Genomic DNA, 17,779 nt, shown 5'->3' with positions numbered 1-17,779 from the left:
ATATCAAACTTTCTTGTTGCTGCGGGCAGGGATAAGAAACACTCTCATAGGGTCCATCCTAACAATATGAGATATAACATTTCTTCTGCTTTTTAGGAATTTGGTGCATTCTGCAAGGTCACAGGCGCTGGTTTAGAATACAGTTAAAACACTAAAACAAAGGTCTTTAAAGTATGTTCCTTTCCTTCTTTCCTAAAACCTTGAAATCATCAAACTGCCCAAGTTTACACTGAAAATAAGTTTAAAATTAAGCCTCAGCATTAAATATTGATAACCATGCTAATACATATTTTATGGCATCCCTTTCAAATGGTGAACTTTCTTCATCCAAATTATGCAACAAGCTCCCTGATTATCATTTCCAGAAGAGGACAACAAAATTGTTATTTTCAAAGAAGGGAGGAAACTACTATGTGTATAAAAAAGTACTTTTTGTGTGAATTTTATTATTCCAATTTCCATACAATTTATGTCAAATGCTAAAAATTATGTGTGTAAGGTTATATATTTTATTTTTTAAAAAAGATTTTATTTATCTATTTGATAGACAGAGATCACAAGTAGGCAGAGAGGCAGGCAGAGAGAGAGAGGAAGGGAAGCAGGCTCTCAGCTGAGCAGAGAGCCTGATGCGGGGCTTGATCCCAGGACCCTGGGATTATGACCTGAGGGGAAGGCAGAGGCTTTACCCCACTGAGCCACCCAGGTCCCCAAGGTTATTTATATATATATATTTAATTCTGAAAACTAGGTTTTCTAATTAATAAATACATTTTTGTTATTTAAAAACATAACTTGGTTATTTTACTTTTTCCAAATTAAACTGATTTTTTTCTAGGCAACCTCAAAATTAGAACAATTTTCCACTGGAAAAATACATTATAACTTTTCTTTGTACCTGGAGATGCTGCTTGGTAAATAATCTTATCACCTTCTCGCTCTGGTACTGCTGTGTGACAAACCGCCATCATTGTAAGAAATTCACATATTATAGGTGCAGTTGGCTGTAAGAAAGAAACACACAATTCAACTCTTTTCATTTAAACATTTTGACATTAATGACAGCAAAATTACTTATGTCTATTAAGACTATAGCTGTTCAGCATTCAAGTTGTAAGGTTAGAGACAACAAAGAAGCTGATCTCTGTTATGAGGAAAACATATTTTTAACTAAAATCATTCATTCTTACACTCTTTCATTCATTTTCCCAAACATTTACACAAAACAACTTGGTGTGTCAAATGAAAATAGCACAGTGAAAAAAGGTAGATATGGTCAAATCCTGTTCTCAGAAGACAGGAGAGAAATTCTAAAATGCTCATTTACCTGGATCTAATTCCTGATTAGATTTAAACTTTTGGCATCTGATCTTACTGGGGTTCCACCATTTTGTGCTGAGGTGATGATGGCAGAGGATTCCTCTGTAATGCCTTGTCCTTCTCTCTCCACAAATGATGGCCTTAACCTGATACACGTTTTACTAAATAAAAAGAATTGCTTGAGCAATTGCTATGTATAACGGGATGGATTCTTATAGCCTGAGGAAGCCATAAAAGTGGATCGTTTCTGCAAGGAACTTAGAGTTTATGGGAGAAAAGTAACCAGATCCTTTTTCTTTCTTTCTTGTGTGTGTGTGTATGCGTGTGTGTGTGTGTGTGTGTGTGTGTGTGTGTGTAGGCTTCACCCTCTGCATGGAGCCCAGCTTGGGGCTCAAATTCATGACCCCAAGATCAAGATGTGAGCTGAGATCAAGAGTCAGATGCCCAACAGACTGAACCACCCAGGTGCCCCAGAAGCCAATCTTTTAACTTAAACATCTTTTTGTTTGGTTCTGGATGAAGATAAATATCAAATAAAAAATATTCTTTCATGCCCTTGGACCAAAAAACAAAACAAAAAACCAAAAAACATATGAAGTGATTGGGAAGGTAAATCACAACATTATTTGAAAAATCTATTTTCAGGTTAGTACAGTAGACAAAACAGACATGGTCCTTGCTGTGTGAAGCCTAGCTTGTGGGAAAGACAGACACAGATAATGAAAAAAGACTCCTATCTATTATAAAATCTATCTATCTATTATAAAATTCACTAGTTTTATGTGTGGAAGTACTACTAGATATATTGAGGGGTGCTTTAATGAGCTTGCTGATACATAAATATTTACTTATAGTGTGAAAGGACTATAAAGGAGAGAATGTGCAAATATCATGTAATGTGACCTGGGCCAGTCTGTGGTTATTCTCAAGATAATTTGAGATTTAAGCTGCGGTTTTAGCCTCATGAAGAACCGAGCCAAGGGTTTTGCATCAAGCAGGGATCACGTAAGACTGAAAAGATCCTATAGAAGGAAGGAATGAGGGTTTTTGAGAAAATAAAAGCCAGTGTGGCCTGAGGAGAAAGAAAAGAGCGGAGTGGATACAAGGAGACTGGCAGGGGGAGGCTGGCAGTGGACTCAGGGAGGGAGAGTGAGAATGAAGTAAAGAAGATATTTCAGATATATTCTAGAAGTTGCGATTGACAAGGGCTTGGCCACTCTATAGAGCTGGAAATGGATGGAAAAGGAGGTATCCAAAGCAGCTCTTAAGTTCCTGGAAAAAGAATTAAAATAGGTGATGGAGCAATCCAAACCAGAGAACGCAGAGGGAAGAAGCGGTCTAGGTCTTGTGGATCCTGAACCTCATATTCTATGGAAGGTTTGCTTAAGAAGAAAGGATCCCAAAAGTACCTGTAAGACACCTTGCTAGAGCTCCACCCCACCGCACAGGTTAGTAAGCCACCTGTGCTCAAGGAGTGTGTTTTGAGGTAATGAGTTTGAGTGTAGGTTTTAATATATTGAGCTTGGGGTGATAATGAGAAAAGGTTCTGGGGTTAAGACTCCAGGAAGCCATACCATTTGATCTGATGGGATTTTTGTGAAGTGTCAGTAACTTCACAAGTACAATGGTCACACTGGGTAGAAATTTCCAGAATTCTTTTTGTATAGATTGGGGACTGGCCAAACAGATAGTTTGAGCTGGTGAATAGTGAGCTATTCTATGCAAACAGAATTCTATTAATTATAGAATTATAATTCTATATTTTAAAATATAGAATTATATCTATATTCTACAGAATATAGAATAGAAGATAGAATATTGATTAACAAGAATTTCAAAACTAAATTCCTAATAGCCATGAATTTGTGTGGGCCAAGTAAAAAGGATTTAAAAGTAACAGATCTGTATAAGTATTAAAAATGATCATGAAACTAAAAAAAAAAAGAAATCACAAACATGGAAGATAATTCAGGGAAATACTCATTAGCTTTCACTCATCAACAAAAAGATAAAGGTTTTATGTTGCTTACGTGATTATTTTGGAGGTTTTCCAGCAATGATGTATCACTAAATGTTTTTTCGTCTCCAAACTGTGAGCTCTGCCTGAAGGGGAAAATGGAGCAAATCTGGTTCATTTATATAAGCCACTGATCTATTCGTCACTTACTTTTTAAATAAATCATTATGCCTGTAAACCTTTAATATATTAAATATAATTTGGTCTGCATTTCTAGATAAGATACCATAGATTTCATAACTGCACCATACATTATTTTCAAGCATTCTAAAATGTGATAGACTTCCGCAGTGTAATAAAAAATAGTATTTTATAGCTCATTCTTCTGCAGTGGAATTACACTGTAATCACATGAATTTTAAAAAGATTTTTTAAAAAGTAACAATACTGCTAAAATACCTAGAAGTGAATTTCTATTTCCATAATTTTTTTCAAGTTTTTAGAACTTGAGAATAAAGTTATAAAAAAAATTGACTCTTTTACTTTAGCCTATGAGAAATTTTTATTTGTAGATACTAACACTACATGATTATCATATGGAACATAAAAATATGAGCAATAAGCTTTATATACATCTTATCAACATCTGTCACTAAGAAATATCTGATATATTTATGTATATAGCACATTTGTCCTGCATATGTAAGAACAAATCATAAAAATGTAGGGGGGTTTTTGGCGTTGGGATTATCTTCAGATGAGCAAACACTTATGTGCTTCACATAAATAAATGGAGTCAGAATTGCCTCTGTATTTCTAGCTATTACAAATCTCACAGCCATGCAACTTAATATCAAAATGTTAAGATTAAAAGGAAGAGCATAGAACACGTAAGTGGGAATGTCAAACCCAAAGGCTATACTTTGCAATGTTCGATGAAAATACATACATCTAAGCTTTTGTGCATAGAAGAAAATTCTAGAATTAATTCACCAAGGAAAGATAATGTGTCCAATACTAAGTAACTGTAGCCCAGAAAGCTTTTGATCATAATTTTTACAGTTACAGAGTATTATCAATGCCAGTGTGACAAATATCAAGAGTTTCGTATCTTTAAAGCCAGCTGTTTGAAAGGAAGAAGAAATCACTAAAGAAAAAAAGAATCTGATATAATTAAACATACACAGTATCAATGAAATATAACTAAAGGAGGAGGTTAGAAGGTTTATAGTAAGATACATCTTTATTTACATGTAGCAGTTTGATCTATTAATTCTGAGAACTGGAATATAGTACATCTTCATTAGAATATAGTAGTTTTGAATTCTCAAAACATCCCTAGGAAACAGAATAAAGACATTATTCCTTTTCCTCTAGTTTTAAAGATGGAGGGAAAAATCCAAGATCTTTTAAATGACTTATCAATGGGAACGCAAAAAAAATGGCATACATTTCTCCTCCAAATACTATCATTTCTTAAACATAGTTTATTGCTGGGGCTCCAGAAAGTCTCCCTATTATTAAAATGTATTCATTAATGGTTCTTAGTTATACATTCCCACTTATTTGTTAGATAAATTGAAATGTCAAAGAATAATCACAGTAACATCTTGCATGTGGAGGTCTATTTTCCTTCCAAAGAATTCCAGACTAAAAGCCTTCACAAATCTGAAGATCTGTTTTATTAATCTCACCAGAAACCCTTTTATCTCATAAATCAGTTACCATAATTGATATAACTTTGAAATGTATTTGTAACAAATAACACTAGATATGCAACTGAAATCTTTATATGAACACATTCCACCCTCCATATATCAATGAAGCTTATACCATGAATAACATTAAATAAGAACTCTTCAGTCAGAAAGTGACTTCTTCTCCAAGATCATAAGAACCATAAACAACTCATCTGCTAATCCACATAGCCTGGGTTGGATAACTCAGGCATGGAGCTCTCAACAACCCTCTCTGAAATCTTCTAAGATGTTCACTTTTAGTCATCGTAAACAGATAAAATTAAGACATTCATGTCATTTCAAAATAAGAACCAACTGTGTTAAAAGGGAAAGTGGTAATTTAAACTTAGTGGACAAAACTATGAATTTGCAAACTGCTCACAAATACAAGTGCAAGCCAACATCAACATTTTGCTTGATTTTTTTCCATAGAAATTTTTAAGTGCACTTAGGAACACAAAAGAGACAAAAGAGATGATGGTGTTTTGCAAGAAGGAATGGGATAGGGAGGGTAACATTAAGGTGAGGAGAATGAGGAATAAGTAGTCTGTACAGTATAGATGGTAGTTTCTTGTAGGCTAATTTAAAAACTATGATACAGGGTAAATAATTATTTCCTGACCATACCAAAAAAAAAAAAAAAAAAAAAAGAAGAAGAAGAATCCCCATGGCATTAAAAATTAACAGGAAATTTAGAACACATATGGCTTAACCAGTATCACCTATTTTCATATATTACAGTATGGCCCTTGAAGTATTTTTAAACTCAAAATTTATGTCAACAAAAGAATTATTAGAAAAAAAGAAAAAAACAGTTGGATCCATCCTTTTCACCTTGAACCAAATAAACTCCAGATGGATGAACAATTTAATAAAAATATTACAGATATGGGAAATTTTAAAAAATAATTTAGGATTATGTGTGATAATTTATGTATCACACACAATCCACATAATCCAGAAAGCAAAACAAATAAGTAAATCTGACTACATATGGCTAAAACATTTCTGCATAGCAAAAACTACTGCAAGCAAAATCAAAAGCCAAACAAAAGTGGGGAAAACTGTATCCAACTCATACAATGAAGGTTAGTTTCCCCGAAATAGAAAGAACTCATAGAAACCAATATGAAAAAGATCAACAATGTAGCGAAACAACAAGCAGATGAAATACGAGTGCCTTTAAATACAAATTTCAGGGGCGCCTGGCTGGCTCAGTGGGTTAAAGCCTCTGCCTTTGGCTCAGGTCATGATCCCAGGGTCCTGGGATCGAGCCCCGCATCAGGCTCTCTGCTCGGCAGGGAGCCTGCTTCCCCCTTTCTCTCTGCCTGCCTCTCCGCCTACTTATGATCTCTCTGTCAAATAAATTAATTAATTAAATAAAAAAAATACAAACTTCAGTTTACCCTACAATGAGAGAAATGAATGCATCAATTTAGCAGAAATAAATTTGACAATTCTGTGCTGTTGTGATTACGGAAAAAGATAAATCATACCATTGCTGAGTATGAAAATTGGCATAACTTCTAATAAGAACAACTGAGCAATTTCCACCAAAATTTAAAATGCAAGTGTATCCCTTTGATCCAGTAATTCTAGTTCTGGGAATTTATACAAGCTATCTACCTGGTGCAAAATGTTGTATGTGTAAATTCATTCTTTGCAGTACATCTTTAAAAAGATTTATTTATTTGAGAGAGAGTGAGAGCATGTACCAGGCAAGAAGAAGGAGGGGCAGGGGGAGATAATCTTGAAGCAGACTCCCTGCTGAGCACAGAGCCCAATGCAGGACTTGATCTCAGGACCCATGAGATCATGATCTCAGCCAAAACCAAGAGTTAGATGCTCAACTGACTGAGACATCCAGGTGTCCCTGCAGTACATTTTTTTTTCTTTTAATAGCAAAAGATTAGAAATAACTCAAGTATGATGCTTTAAAAAACTGTGGTACATCAACATAGCAAATGCTATACAAAAAATAGGAAACTCTTCAGCTGATCTTGGACTGATCTCAAAGATGCCCTGTCAAAAGGAAAGGTGGCACAAAACAGGGCACATAGTATGCTTCCCTTTCTGTATATATGAGAGAGAAAACAAATACATGCATGTATATGTGTAGAACAGATCTGGAAGGATACATCTGAAATTGTTTATATTGCCTGCCTCCAGGAAGGGACAGGAGGGCTCCAAGGCAGGGAAGGGAGGAAAAACCTTCCCCTCTTTATACCCTTTGAATTTGCAACATGTTAATGCATTATGAACTTAAAAATCAAATTTAAATTGAAAATTAAAGACAAGAACAAAATCCATGTCAGCCACCTGTAATAGATGCACAGCCTACACATAAAATAGATGTACATTCTGCACACACACATACTACACACAGGCTCATACTGGAAGATAAACCTAGTAGGGAGGTAAAACACCATTTTCTGAAAGGATCTGCATCTCATGCTTTTAAATAATGCTATTGGTTGCAAATCAAAATCCCATAAAAGGGAGATTTAATTTTTAGAAATGCCTTTGTTATTCAGAGTCATGTCCCATCAAGTCCAAGAATATAAACAAGTGATTGAATTCAATAATATTTTTGTTAGACATCAGTTTTAACCAAAGTCATAAGACCTGCTTTTCTGTGTGGCTCAAAGTATTTCTGAAGGCAATTACAAAAGAGGAGTTCCAAAAACATTCTGTGAAACGGCTGCATCATTGAAACAAAGAAATTACCTGTCAACGTGACTACTTTGAAGACAAACGTTAATTTGGATGTGTTAGATCTCATTATTATACAGTCACACCTGGAAGGATGTTTTCATGAGTCTAGCTGTTGCAGCAGAAAAAATAAATACCACTCATTCCATACATAATTATAGACCAAGATGAAATGAGAAAATAAGACTAGAAAATAGTACTATCCACTGATACTATGATAATCCTAAAAACCATACTCAATGACTAAGCATGGAACACATTAAGAGAATCCTTTTGGAAAATCATCCTCACTAGCATTAACTTTCAAAAATCCATCAGAACAGTATGGAATCTATATTAAATAGTTAAGAAAAATAAATATGGTATCTGGGATTGGTTTCATAATAATGGTGAGGAAGAGTTATAGATGACATTGGTTTTGAGCATGTACTATGGAAGAGAGTGAAAGGGCAATCTGTCTACTTTTGTTTAGGTTTGAAATTTTCCACAGTAACTATGAGGAAAAGAAAAAGTGGCTATGGAAATATTTAGTTGAAAACAATCACATCTTAAGAATAAACAGATCTTTTCTCCAATGGTAGATGTTTCAAAGAAAAGAATCTCTAAGGTTTTATGTTAGGTTACCATAGTTGGCAATAACAAGAAAACCATACCAATTTTCGAGTAAGTAGCTACTGGTTGGGAAATGATCTTATTTCTGTGAACTATTTTATACTAATATATTTAAGTGAATAAAGCTACAGCCATGAGGGGCGCCTGGGTGGCTCAGTGGATTAAAGCCTCTGCCTTCGGCTCAGGTCATGATCCCAGAGTTCTGGGATCGAGCCCCGCATCGGGCTCTCTGCTCGGCAGAGAGCCTGCTTCCTCCTCTCTCTCTGCCTGCCTCTCTGCCTACTTGTGATCTCTGTCAAATAAATAAACAAAATCTTAAAAAAAAAAAAAAAAAAAAAAAAAAGCTACAGCCATGACCCAACTATCTTTAATGTTAAGAGGGTATGTTTGAAAATACTCGCAAGAGAATATCACAGGTTTGCCTTCAAATTATAAAAAATGTACAATAATCTGCACACATGTAAGTTTTAAATATTATGTGTTTTTTAAACTTAACATTTTTGTGGTGAATATGGTTCAGCAGGGCAGTAAAATGTATTTGGCTATAGGTTTTATATATGGAATTCAATGAACTTTGCATTGAAATGTGAAGCTGTTCACAGACAGGCATGAACTTTGATTATGGATTTATATAGTCATCTCTACTCTCTAGTTTATCCCTAAGACGAGCAGAATGATGATGTAGTCAGATGCCAAGAGCATAGGATTCATTTGGGATCTCACTTTTTTTTTCCTTTTTCTCTTTTCAGCATTACACTTTTGATCTTGGTTTCCTTGGGAACATGAAATCAACTGGATGTGGGTTGGGGGAGATGTCAGATTTATTAATGTGCCAAATTCTGTTCCCTGTGCTAACTTTTCTCAAGTCAGTTAAATTGTACCTGCTCTTGCTACCTTAATAAGAAAAGATAAAAAAAAAAAAAGACTGAAATGGTAAGGATATTTTGTACTCTAAAAGCATATATACTTTACAGTTCTTTAAGGTCTGTAGGACACAAAGTGACCAGCACCTACTTTATGACTGGGCTATGTGAGGTTTTATTTCTAGCTTTCATGTTTCCTGTTTGTGTACTTTAGGATAAGTTATTTACTTATCTTCTTTGCCTAAATTTCACCAGTTTGAATATGGTCACGTCAATCACAGCTCTTCAAATATATCATGAGGATTGAGTGAGACAGCGCAGCTAACACTCTCTGTGAGTATACTATGCCTAGACTCTATTCTATGCACTTTAAAAATGGAACTCATTGGGGGGCACCTGGGTGGCCCAGTTGGTTAAGCATCAGACTCTTAGTTTCAGCTCAGGTTGTGATCTCAGGGTTGTCAGGATCACCCCAAGTTGGGCTCTGTGCTCAGGCTGGAGCCTGCTTGAGATTCTCCCTCTCCTTCTGCCTGTGCTACCCCCCGCCCATGCTCACATGCACACACAATCTCTCAAATAAATAAATATTAAAAAAAAAAAAAGTAAAAATAAAAACAGAACTTAGTCAATCTTCACAACCTCCCTATGATGTCCACATTGTACTAGAGGAAGACTGGCAGGCAGAGAGATTAGGTAATTTTTCAAGGGCACCAATAGGATCTGGATGTGAACTTGGGTGGTCAGAATCCAAAGTCTGCATCTTTGACCACTGCAGTGGGCCAGGACAGAACAGAAGCTCAAGTGGCATCTGTTGTTTTATCCTTGCAGGCCTGTAGGTAACTGTTTGATAGATGAGGAATCTCAGAAGCTCAGCTTTATTTAAAATAAAGCTCACTTTATTATAAAGGTGGTAAATACCTTCCCTATTGTTTATTTTTTAAAATACTAGTATTTAGGGGCACCTGGGTGGCTCAGATGGCTAAGCGTCTGCCTTCGGTCCAGGTCATGATGTCAGGGGTCTTGGGATCAAGTCCCGTGCTCAGCAAGAAGCTTGTTTCTCCCTCTGCCTGCTTCTCCCTCTGCTTGTGCTCTCACTCTCTGATAAATAAATAAAAATCTTTTTTCCCCCCAAGATTTTATTTATTTATTTGACAGAGAGGTCACAAGTAGGCAGAGAGGCAGGCGGGGGGTGGGGTGGGGACGTGGGAAGCAGACTCCCTGCTGAGCAGAGAGCCTGATGCGGGGCTCCATCCCAGGACCCTGAGATCATGACCTGAGCTGAAGGCAGAAGCTTAACCCACTGAGCCACCCAGGGGCTCCGAATAAAAATCTTTTTAAAAAATACTAATATTTAAGCAGAATCATATAATTTATGAAAAATCTGGCATTTCTTATTTGGAGTTATCTAGTTTAGAATATCAAACATCAAATTTTCCAGCAGAGTGTTTTACAAAGAGATCTTAGCTAGATAATATGGTATCCTCTCCAAAAGTGATAGAAATCACAAAACAACTCCTATTGAAAGTAGGATATTTTAAACGATCTGAGTAATTAAAAAGCAACAATTTTTTACATTTCCATTCAACCTTTGTAAAAATAGGCTACAGTCAATTTCCTTAAGAATAAGAGTTCTTAGAAAAATTTATATTAATTCTATACTAGTGAATACTATTTATAATCAATAGAATTATATTAATGTTACAGGAAAACAACAAATAAATAGATATAGTCACAAAAGTTTACTACATTCTTGAAGGATTAACTAAAAGGGAATAGCTACTGCATTAAACTTGAATTACCCACCAGCAGTAAGAAGATTTAGAATATTTTTAAAAACACTAAAAATTATTCAGTTGTGTGTAGGTGTCTGAAACTGGATGACACTCCAAGCAATGAGTTTAAATGTGATGACTCATCAGGTACCACATGAATCAAACAGCTGCCTCTGTCATTATTATGGGTATGAGTTTAGCTGCAAATTGTTATCAAAGCTCCACTGTATTGAAATCAAAGTCAAGTTGAAAAATAGTAAATGATATTATTGGACTCCCATGCATACTGGAAATGTGGTCAAATCATGAACACATGTGCAACCTGAAAATAAAAATATAAGCCCTTCTAAAACCACAATGGATTCTATAGTTACCAGCATTAAAAGAATCTGTTCTCTGAAGTTTTGCTGGTCACCAAATCATGATGAGTTCGAGAAATACCAAAATAAACTTATACTGTTCTAAATGAAAATGTTAAATCCACGGAGGATGGATTTTAAGGGAAAACAAACAAAACCCCTCAAAAGCATGGACATTAAAACTATAAAGTGACATCTCTAATATTCTAAAATTATTTATATTTCAGTTAACTTTGGTCCTTGGTAGCATAGTCTTACAACATTAGTTCTAGGCATTTATTTTTGAAAATGTTCACATTCGAGACCCCAAATAGATTTGCCAAACTAATGAAAAGGGACATAAAGGAAATTTCTGCGTCTTGGGTAGGATTCAGTAGCTTGGGTAGGATTCAGTAGCGTCTTTTTGTGGCTCGGTAGAAAATATAAATTGCAGCATAAGGTGGCAGTGTTGAGCTAGAAAAGAAAACTTCTCGAGCTCTAGTAAATCTTAGCTAGTTCACAGCCCAGGGACCCCAAGTTGATCATTACAGACTTTATTATGGATACATAATGTAAACTCTCACAAGCCTAACTGTTAAACTAAATGTCTGTAAAATGACTAAAGGTTATACAATAGGAAATCAAGGACAGTCACGGAATTTCAAGAAATAAGTTCTTTATAGCACGCTGACTTCACCTGATCTATAATGCCTTTTCCCCCCCAAAACTAGTGAAATGTGTTTATCAAAACAATAAAATGCAAACTCTTTAAAGGAATCCATGAGACAGAAAGGTCCATGCAGCTTACCATTCATCAGGAGAACAGCCATAATCCTCAGGTTCAGGGACATGGCTTCAGAAAGCAAGAGGAAGGGCAGAAAGAGAGGGAAAAAATCATCACAGAAAGGCTGGAAACATAAAAGCATGAGTAAAGGAAGTACTGAAAGATGGATCTTGAAAAAGTTAAGAAAATGAACTTTTAGTTTATTCTGAAAGAATGGCAGTTAGTATAGTAAGTAGAACACAACTTGTGGTAGCTAAGAAGATGTACAAAATATTCTTGAACAGGATAGCCAACTCGCCTCTTGGCTGTGGAATTTATTCATTTGATTCCTAGAATTCAATATTCACTAAGAAATATTTTAACCTAGAGGTTTAAATACATGCTAAAACCAATAGAAAATTAAGTACATATTCTATCATCAGAATAAAGTGTTTTAAGGAAGCGAACATACTAATACTTACAATTATACTAATAAAATTTGCCAAGTACATTTCAGAAACAAATTGACTATCATAAAATAATGGGTCTTTAAACAGGTATATTAAAGTAAAAGTTAATTGCATTTCTATAATTAAATGGAGCCATATTTTAAAAGATGAACCGATCCTCAAAATTTTTCACGTAAACCATAATTCATTCATTAAGCCATTTGTTATTTCAAACAGAAAATACATTCATTAATCATTTTAATTTCCTCCTTTGGTTCATTTAAGCACCAGGAAAAGTCTGACTGATGTACAGCTTTTGTTTCCAACAGTCACTTGTGTATTCAGTCAAAGGATATATAACAGTGCAGATTTTCTTTTATGTATTTATTACATTTTTCTTTTTACTGTTCACATCTTTTCCAGCTTTGTGGAGATATAATTGATGTATAAACCTGCACAAGATTCAGGGATACAACATGATGATTTGATAGACTTACATACTTTGATGTGATTACCTTCACTGTGGGAACTAACCCCTGCATCTGTTACATAATTACCATTGTGTGTGTGTGTGCACGCGTGGGGTGGGAAAATTCAAGATCTATTCTCTTAGCAGCCAGAACTCATTTTCTTATCCTTCATTTCTCTCACTATATATGACCATTCAATATTTTCTCTTTAAATTTATTAGCTATCAACTGAGTTTAAAAAAAAAATGTGGAGTTCAATAATGTAAATGTAGAGTGATTCATTGTTTTTGATAGATACAAATTTCACTGAAAACCCACGGAGTCTTCTCACTCCCTCTGTCTCCATCCCATTCCCTCTAACCTTCCACCAAACCCGCTGGGCACGAGCCTCACCATTAGAAGGCACCTCTTTCACCTGCAAAGCAGGAAACTGCTTCCAGTGCGGTATCCACGGTCATTAGTTACAATGAAGGCAGTCCCTTCTACTCACTATTCTCTCTTGCACCAAATGACTTTTGTGGATGCTTGAGAGGAAGGGCTAACCGAACCTCTTGTGGGCTGGAGTCCCAGAAAAAATGATGACCCGCTGCAAAGCTCTGTGGAAACTGGCTGCAGCCCAGCGCTGAAGGCAATCACTTCTGATCAACCTCAAGGCTTGGACTCTAGCCACCCCCAGACTGTACCAGCGGAGGCCAGTGCTACCCAAGCAAAAACACTGTGCTAAGGTTCTGTTGTATTGAACCGATGCTGGACGGCAGTCCCTGATCTCACATCAGGAAAGGGGCCAGTACATGTTTAGTAATATAGCTTAAAAGATGCAAAGCTCGAGACTCAGGGTCCCTTCTCCTGGGTTGGGTCTAGCCCTGGCAGATGCTACTCAGAATGTGACGAGCAGTAGGAGACCCACACGCCTGCTACTGCCTCTGTGTGCGTGAGCTTCCCCAGGACTGCTGCTGGGGCAGCTCTGGTGTATATGTACTATCTGGTCATTTGCCTTTGTGTGCATGTCAATACTGCTGTATCTGCCTGGTAAGGTCTTCCCTTAATCAAACCCATTCTTACATCTCGGCTCAAGGATCACTTTCTCATGGGCCAGTCCCTGACCTGCCTGATTGGATCAAATCCTCATCATAGACTCACGTGGACCTCTGCACTGTGTTTTATCTTTGATTACTTAATTAACACCCATTAATCCCCAACTGGACTATAAATTTTGGGGGGGCAGAAACGATGTGAACTTTTGCTGATCATTAAAACCCCATCATTTAACAAAGTGCCACATACACAGAAGGAGATAAAAATATTTGTTGAAGCATATCAACGAACAAATGAATGGCATTTACTCAATTCTTACCCTGGTGGGCAGTCAGATAAATTTGTTGGTTATAATCTAGACCTCGGGGCTAAGTTTTATGGTAATTGTGAGGTTTCTTGTGATGAATCTCTTCTCAGTTTGAAGTACTGATCCTTTCAGCAAACATATTATTAAACAAAATATGGTCATGTTAAACTATTCATAGATTATATTCATATGTACATAGAGATTGCTACATAGAGATTTTTACGGAGGAAAATGTCAATGAAATGTTTTTAACACTGATTAAATGACTAATGCAAAAAAATCACTCTTTAGTTGGCTTATTAGAATTTTTTTTTTTTTTACAACTTCAGAGCCTGTACTCTGTAAAGCTCTGCCCAGCTCATCAGCTCATTCTAATAGTAAGATCCAAATTACCAATAAAGATGATACCTAGGATTATAGCCTATTACATTCACTGTACTGAAAGTCCTAGCCATGGAACATATAAGCCTTTTTACCCATTCCTGGTATTCTAGTTACTTTGGTAAAGTTGACTCATTTCTTACAGAAAAGAAGTTACTGAAATGATACTTGAACAAATGTTTAGCAGTAGAATTTCTAGTTTGTAGTGAGTTAAATTTACAGATGACATCAATTTACATTTAATCGAAGAAAGATCTAATGAAACAATCTAGTAAGTTTAAACACAGTAGCATCTCTGACAAGTCTGACAAAACCATCATCACTGCTATATATGTACAAATCTTTATTTTGATGCCCATGATGAATCCAACTTGGGTACTGGTTATGTGAAAATGAAAGAAAAATTACCAAGATTAAATTTTGAAGCATTGTGTTAAGTGTTAAAGATTATCGTTTTACAAACTTAAGGAATAATAGGCAAAAATGAAGATACTTCAAGTCCTCTCTTCAGAGCCATAAAAGTCAACCGAACTCACCTCTCAGACCCATAAAAGTCTACCTAGGGTAAAACTAGACTTTATCTTCTTAAGAAATGCTTCACAAGGATCTGTTCTGAAATTGGAACCCCAAAAACATTTGTTAATTTATGAAAATGTGGGATGTTCTCCTTTATCCTGATTTGTCCTGGGGAGATAGAACACCATGCTTTCTTCCGCTAGAGTTGAAGGTACATGTACTTAATAGTTCCCCATATTAAACAAATGTTAACACTGCAACAGAGCAAAAGAGCTTGCAAAACCATGTTATTTCCCCTCTGCATTCCAAGAAGCCAAGAGGGGCCAGAGGAAATTGGCACAGAAAGATGGCTGACGGTAACTACTTTTCTTGCTGAGTTTGGTGGAATTAAGGAACAGTGGTGTGTCTCTTACTGTAAACACCGAAGCATCTGAAGTCTCCTGTATCAACAACTTCCTGTATCAACCGCTCTCTATGATACAATGTTGACATTCCAAATGCCCATCAGGATGCTTGGGTGAGTGGATGTTGATAAAAAAAATCAGGGTTAAAGCTCCTAAACACACATACACAACACTACGTGATTATTGGAAGCAGTTTAACAACTTGCTTCACTCAGCAAGTCTTCTGGTATTCTCAAAAACATGAAAGAAACACCCAAGAAAGAAATGTATTTCTCTTTATGTAAGTTAAAATTGGCAAGTAAAAGAATACCCTTTTAAAAAATTCTAGTAAAACATATTTTTACGTTTTTTATATCTAGAATTTTATACCTGGAAAACAACTTTAGAGATTATCTTCTCTCACTATCTTCAGTTTAAGGAATTTGGAATATTTGAAAGGAATTATTGATAGTTCTATGGTAGATTAGTGACAAAGCTAGGACTCGAGGTTATGTCTTATGATTGCTCCCCAGTATTAAGAGATATTATTTGCCCAAGAGAAAAATTGTTTTTCTGGAAACTTAATCTAAATGATGATGGTTCTTAACTCTTAATATTTCTTTAATATTTACCAGTCTCAAAGCAACCCTATCACTTAAGGGTTGTCAATGATAATACCACCAACAGATCCAGAAAGAACACAGCTCTTTAGAACTAGTGTCTGGACATATTTAAGGCTTGTTTCAAGAATAAGAAAAAACTTGACCAAATGCAGGAGACCGGCTAGATCTCATTCTAGCTTTCTGTTCTGGTAAGTTCACAATCAATATTTACTCATTTGAAGAACTTGCTTGTTCAATTGGAAACTGGCAAAGTAAAAATAAATTCACTTATGAATGTAGAATTTTTATAAAACAGTCTTCACGAGTCTGTCAGCAAGAATAATATAACACACTCCAGAATTACAGTCTGTCTTTCCTTCTCTTGCCTGGCGTACCTGTGGGTCAAATATGCATGACGTCGACAAGTGTGTCTGTCTGTCCCCCTCTAGGGCAGCTAACCAAATTACAAGGCTGGTAGCAAGTGGTGGGGAGGAGTAAGGACAGCCTTTTCTAGGGGAGTTGGTAGAACTTCAGATAAAGAGGAAAGAAGCAAAATGGTATCCAGCCCTGGAAACAGTAAGTATGCTTCTTAAATTAACATCCCGTCTTCGCAGAGTGTGAAAAAGCCGTTCAATTAAATGTCTTTTCAGCTTCATTTACACATAGAGTTTGAAGTCAATTTTAGTCACACTCTCTGCTAACCCAAAGAATAGGGTATCTGCCTCCATCTACTTCTCTCTGTAGACCCTTGTATAGGAGTAACCGTTGCTTTTAGAATTTTTTACCAAATGGTTATTTATTTGTAATTTTAACTAAGGCGTTTTCAAAATTCAATACATTATTTTTATACTAGCTTACTGTTTGGAGACAGAGTGTGAGTGGGAAAGAGTGAGTACAAACCAGAAAACCCAAATGAAAGTGCTCTTGCTTAAATGGTTAAGGGATCAGTATTTCCCAGTCTCACTTATAGATAAGGATAGTTGGAAAATTTGTTGATAGGTCATTGTCAAGGTCACTCCAACCAAGGAAAGTTTCATCTTTTGATCACATCCTTTCTGGAAATGTACAGATTAATTTAGTCACTTTATCCTAAAAAGTATTTCAGAAAGAAGGCTTTTGAAGGATTTAGGTAAACATAACTCAAAGAAAGAAATAAGTGGATTCTTAACAAGCGTATTGTAAAGGACATTAGGAGCCTGATAAAAGTTTCAGAGCTTCATGTCCCCACCTCCTTCCCACCATCAGAAATTTAGAGGCAATAAAAGAAAAAGCAAATCAAAGGCGTAACTATCAGAGAAACAATATTTTAACATCGTTGAAAACTGCCCAAGGACACTCTGTACGTTATTTCGACATTGTACTCTAACTTCACGGCAATGTAGCGGGAACGGTGTTTTTACTTCATGACCAGAGCCAGATAGAGACCTTTAGCAAACTCCAAACACGGAATACTACTGGGTAGAACCTCCACCTCATAGGTAATTCCAAACGAGAAACAACTTCAAACTATAACACAAAACATACATGTATGCTAAAGTTAAAACAGGGGCTTTTTATGTCAAA

General features: G+C 35.9%; 1 protein-coding gene across 4 annotated transcripts in view; it reads right to left on the bottom strand.

Annotated features, from left to right (window-relative positions):
* Positions 1 to 17,779, bottom strand: part of ATP8A1 (ATPase phospholipid transporting 8A1) — a 241,269-nt gene that overhangs the window by 134,034 nt on the left and 89,456 nt on the right. For 3 of the 4 annotated variants that reach the window (XM_059162405.1, XM_059162398.1, XM_059162424.1), the window contains 3 exons: positions 12,119 to 12,163; positions 3,348 to 3,420; positions 896 to 1,001 (listed from right to left, as the gene is read on the bottom strand). In XM_059162405.1, coding sequence (XP_059018388.1) covers positions 896 to 1,001; positions 3,348 to 3,420; positions 12,119 to 12,163 — 224 coding nt within the window. The remainder of the gene's footprint in view (positions 1 to 895; positions 1,002 to 3,347; positions 3,421 to 12,118; positions 12,164 to 17,779) is intronic. The other variant, XM_059162414.1, reaches the window with a different exon arrangement.

Source organism: Mustela lutreola, chromosome 1 (genome assembly GCF_030435805.1).
Source record: "Mustela lutreola isolate mMusLut2 chromosome 1, mMusLut2.pri, whole genome shotgun sequence".
NCBI lineage: Eukaryota > Metazoa > Chordata > Mammalia > Carnivora > Mustelidae > Mustela > Mustela lutreola.
The sequence above is the reverse complement of the archived record's forward strand: the minus strand, read 5'-3'. Positions and strand labels throughout refer to the sequence as shown.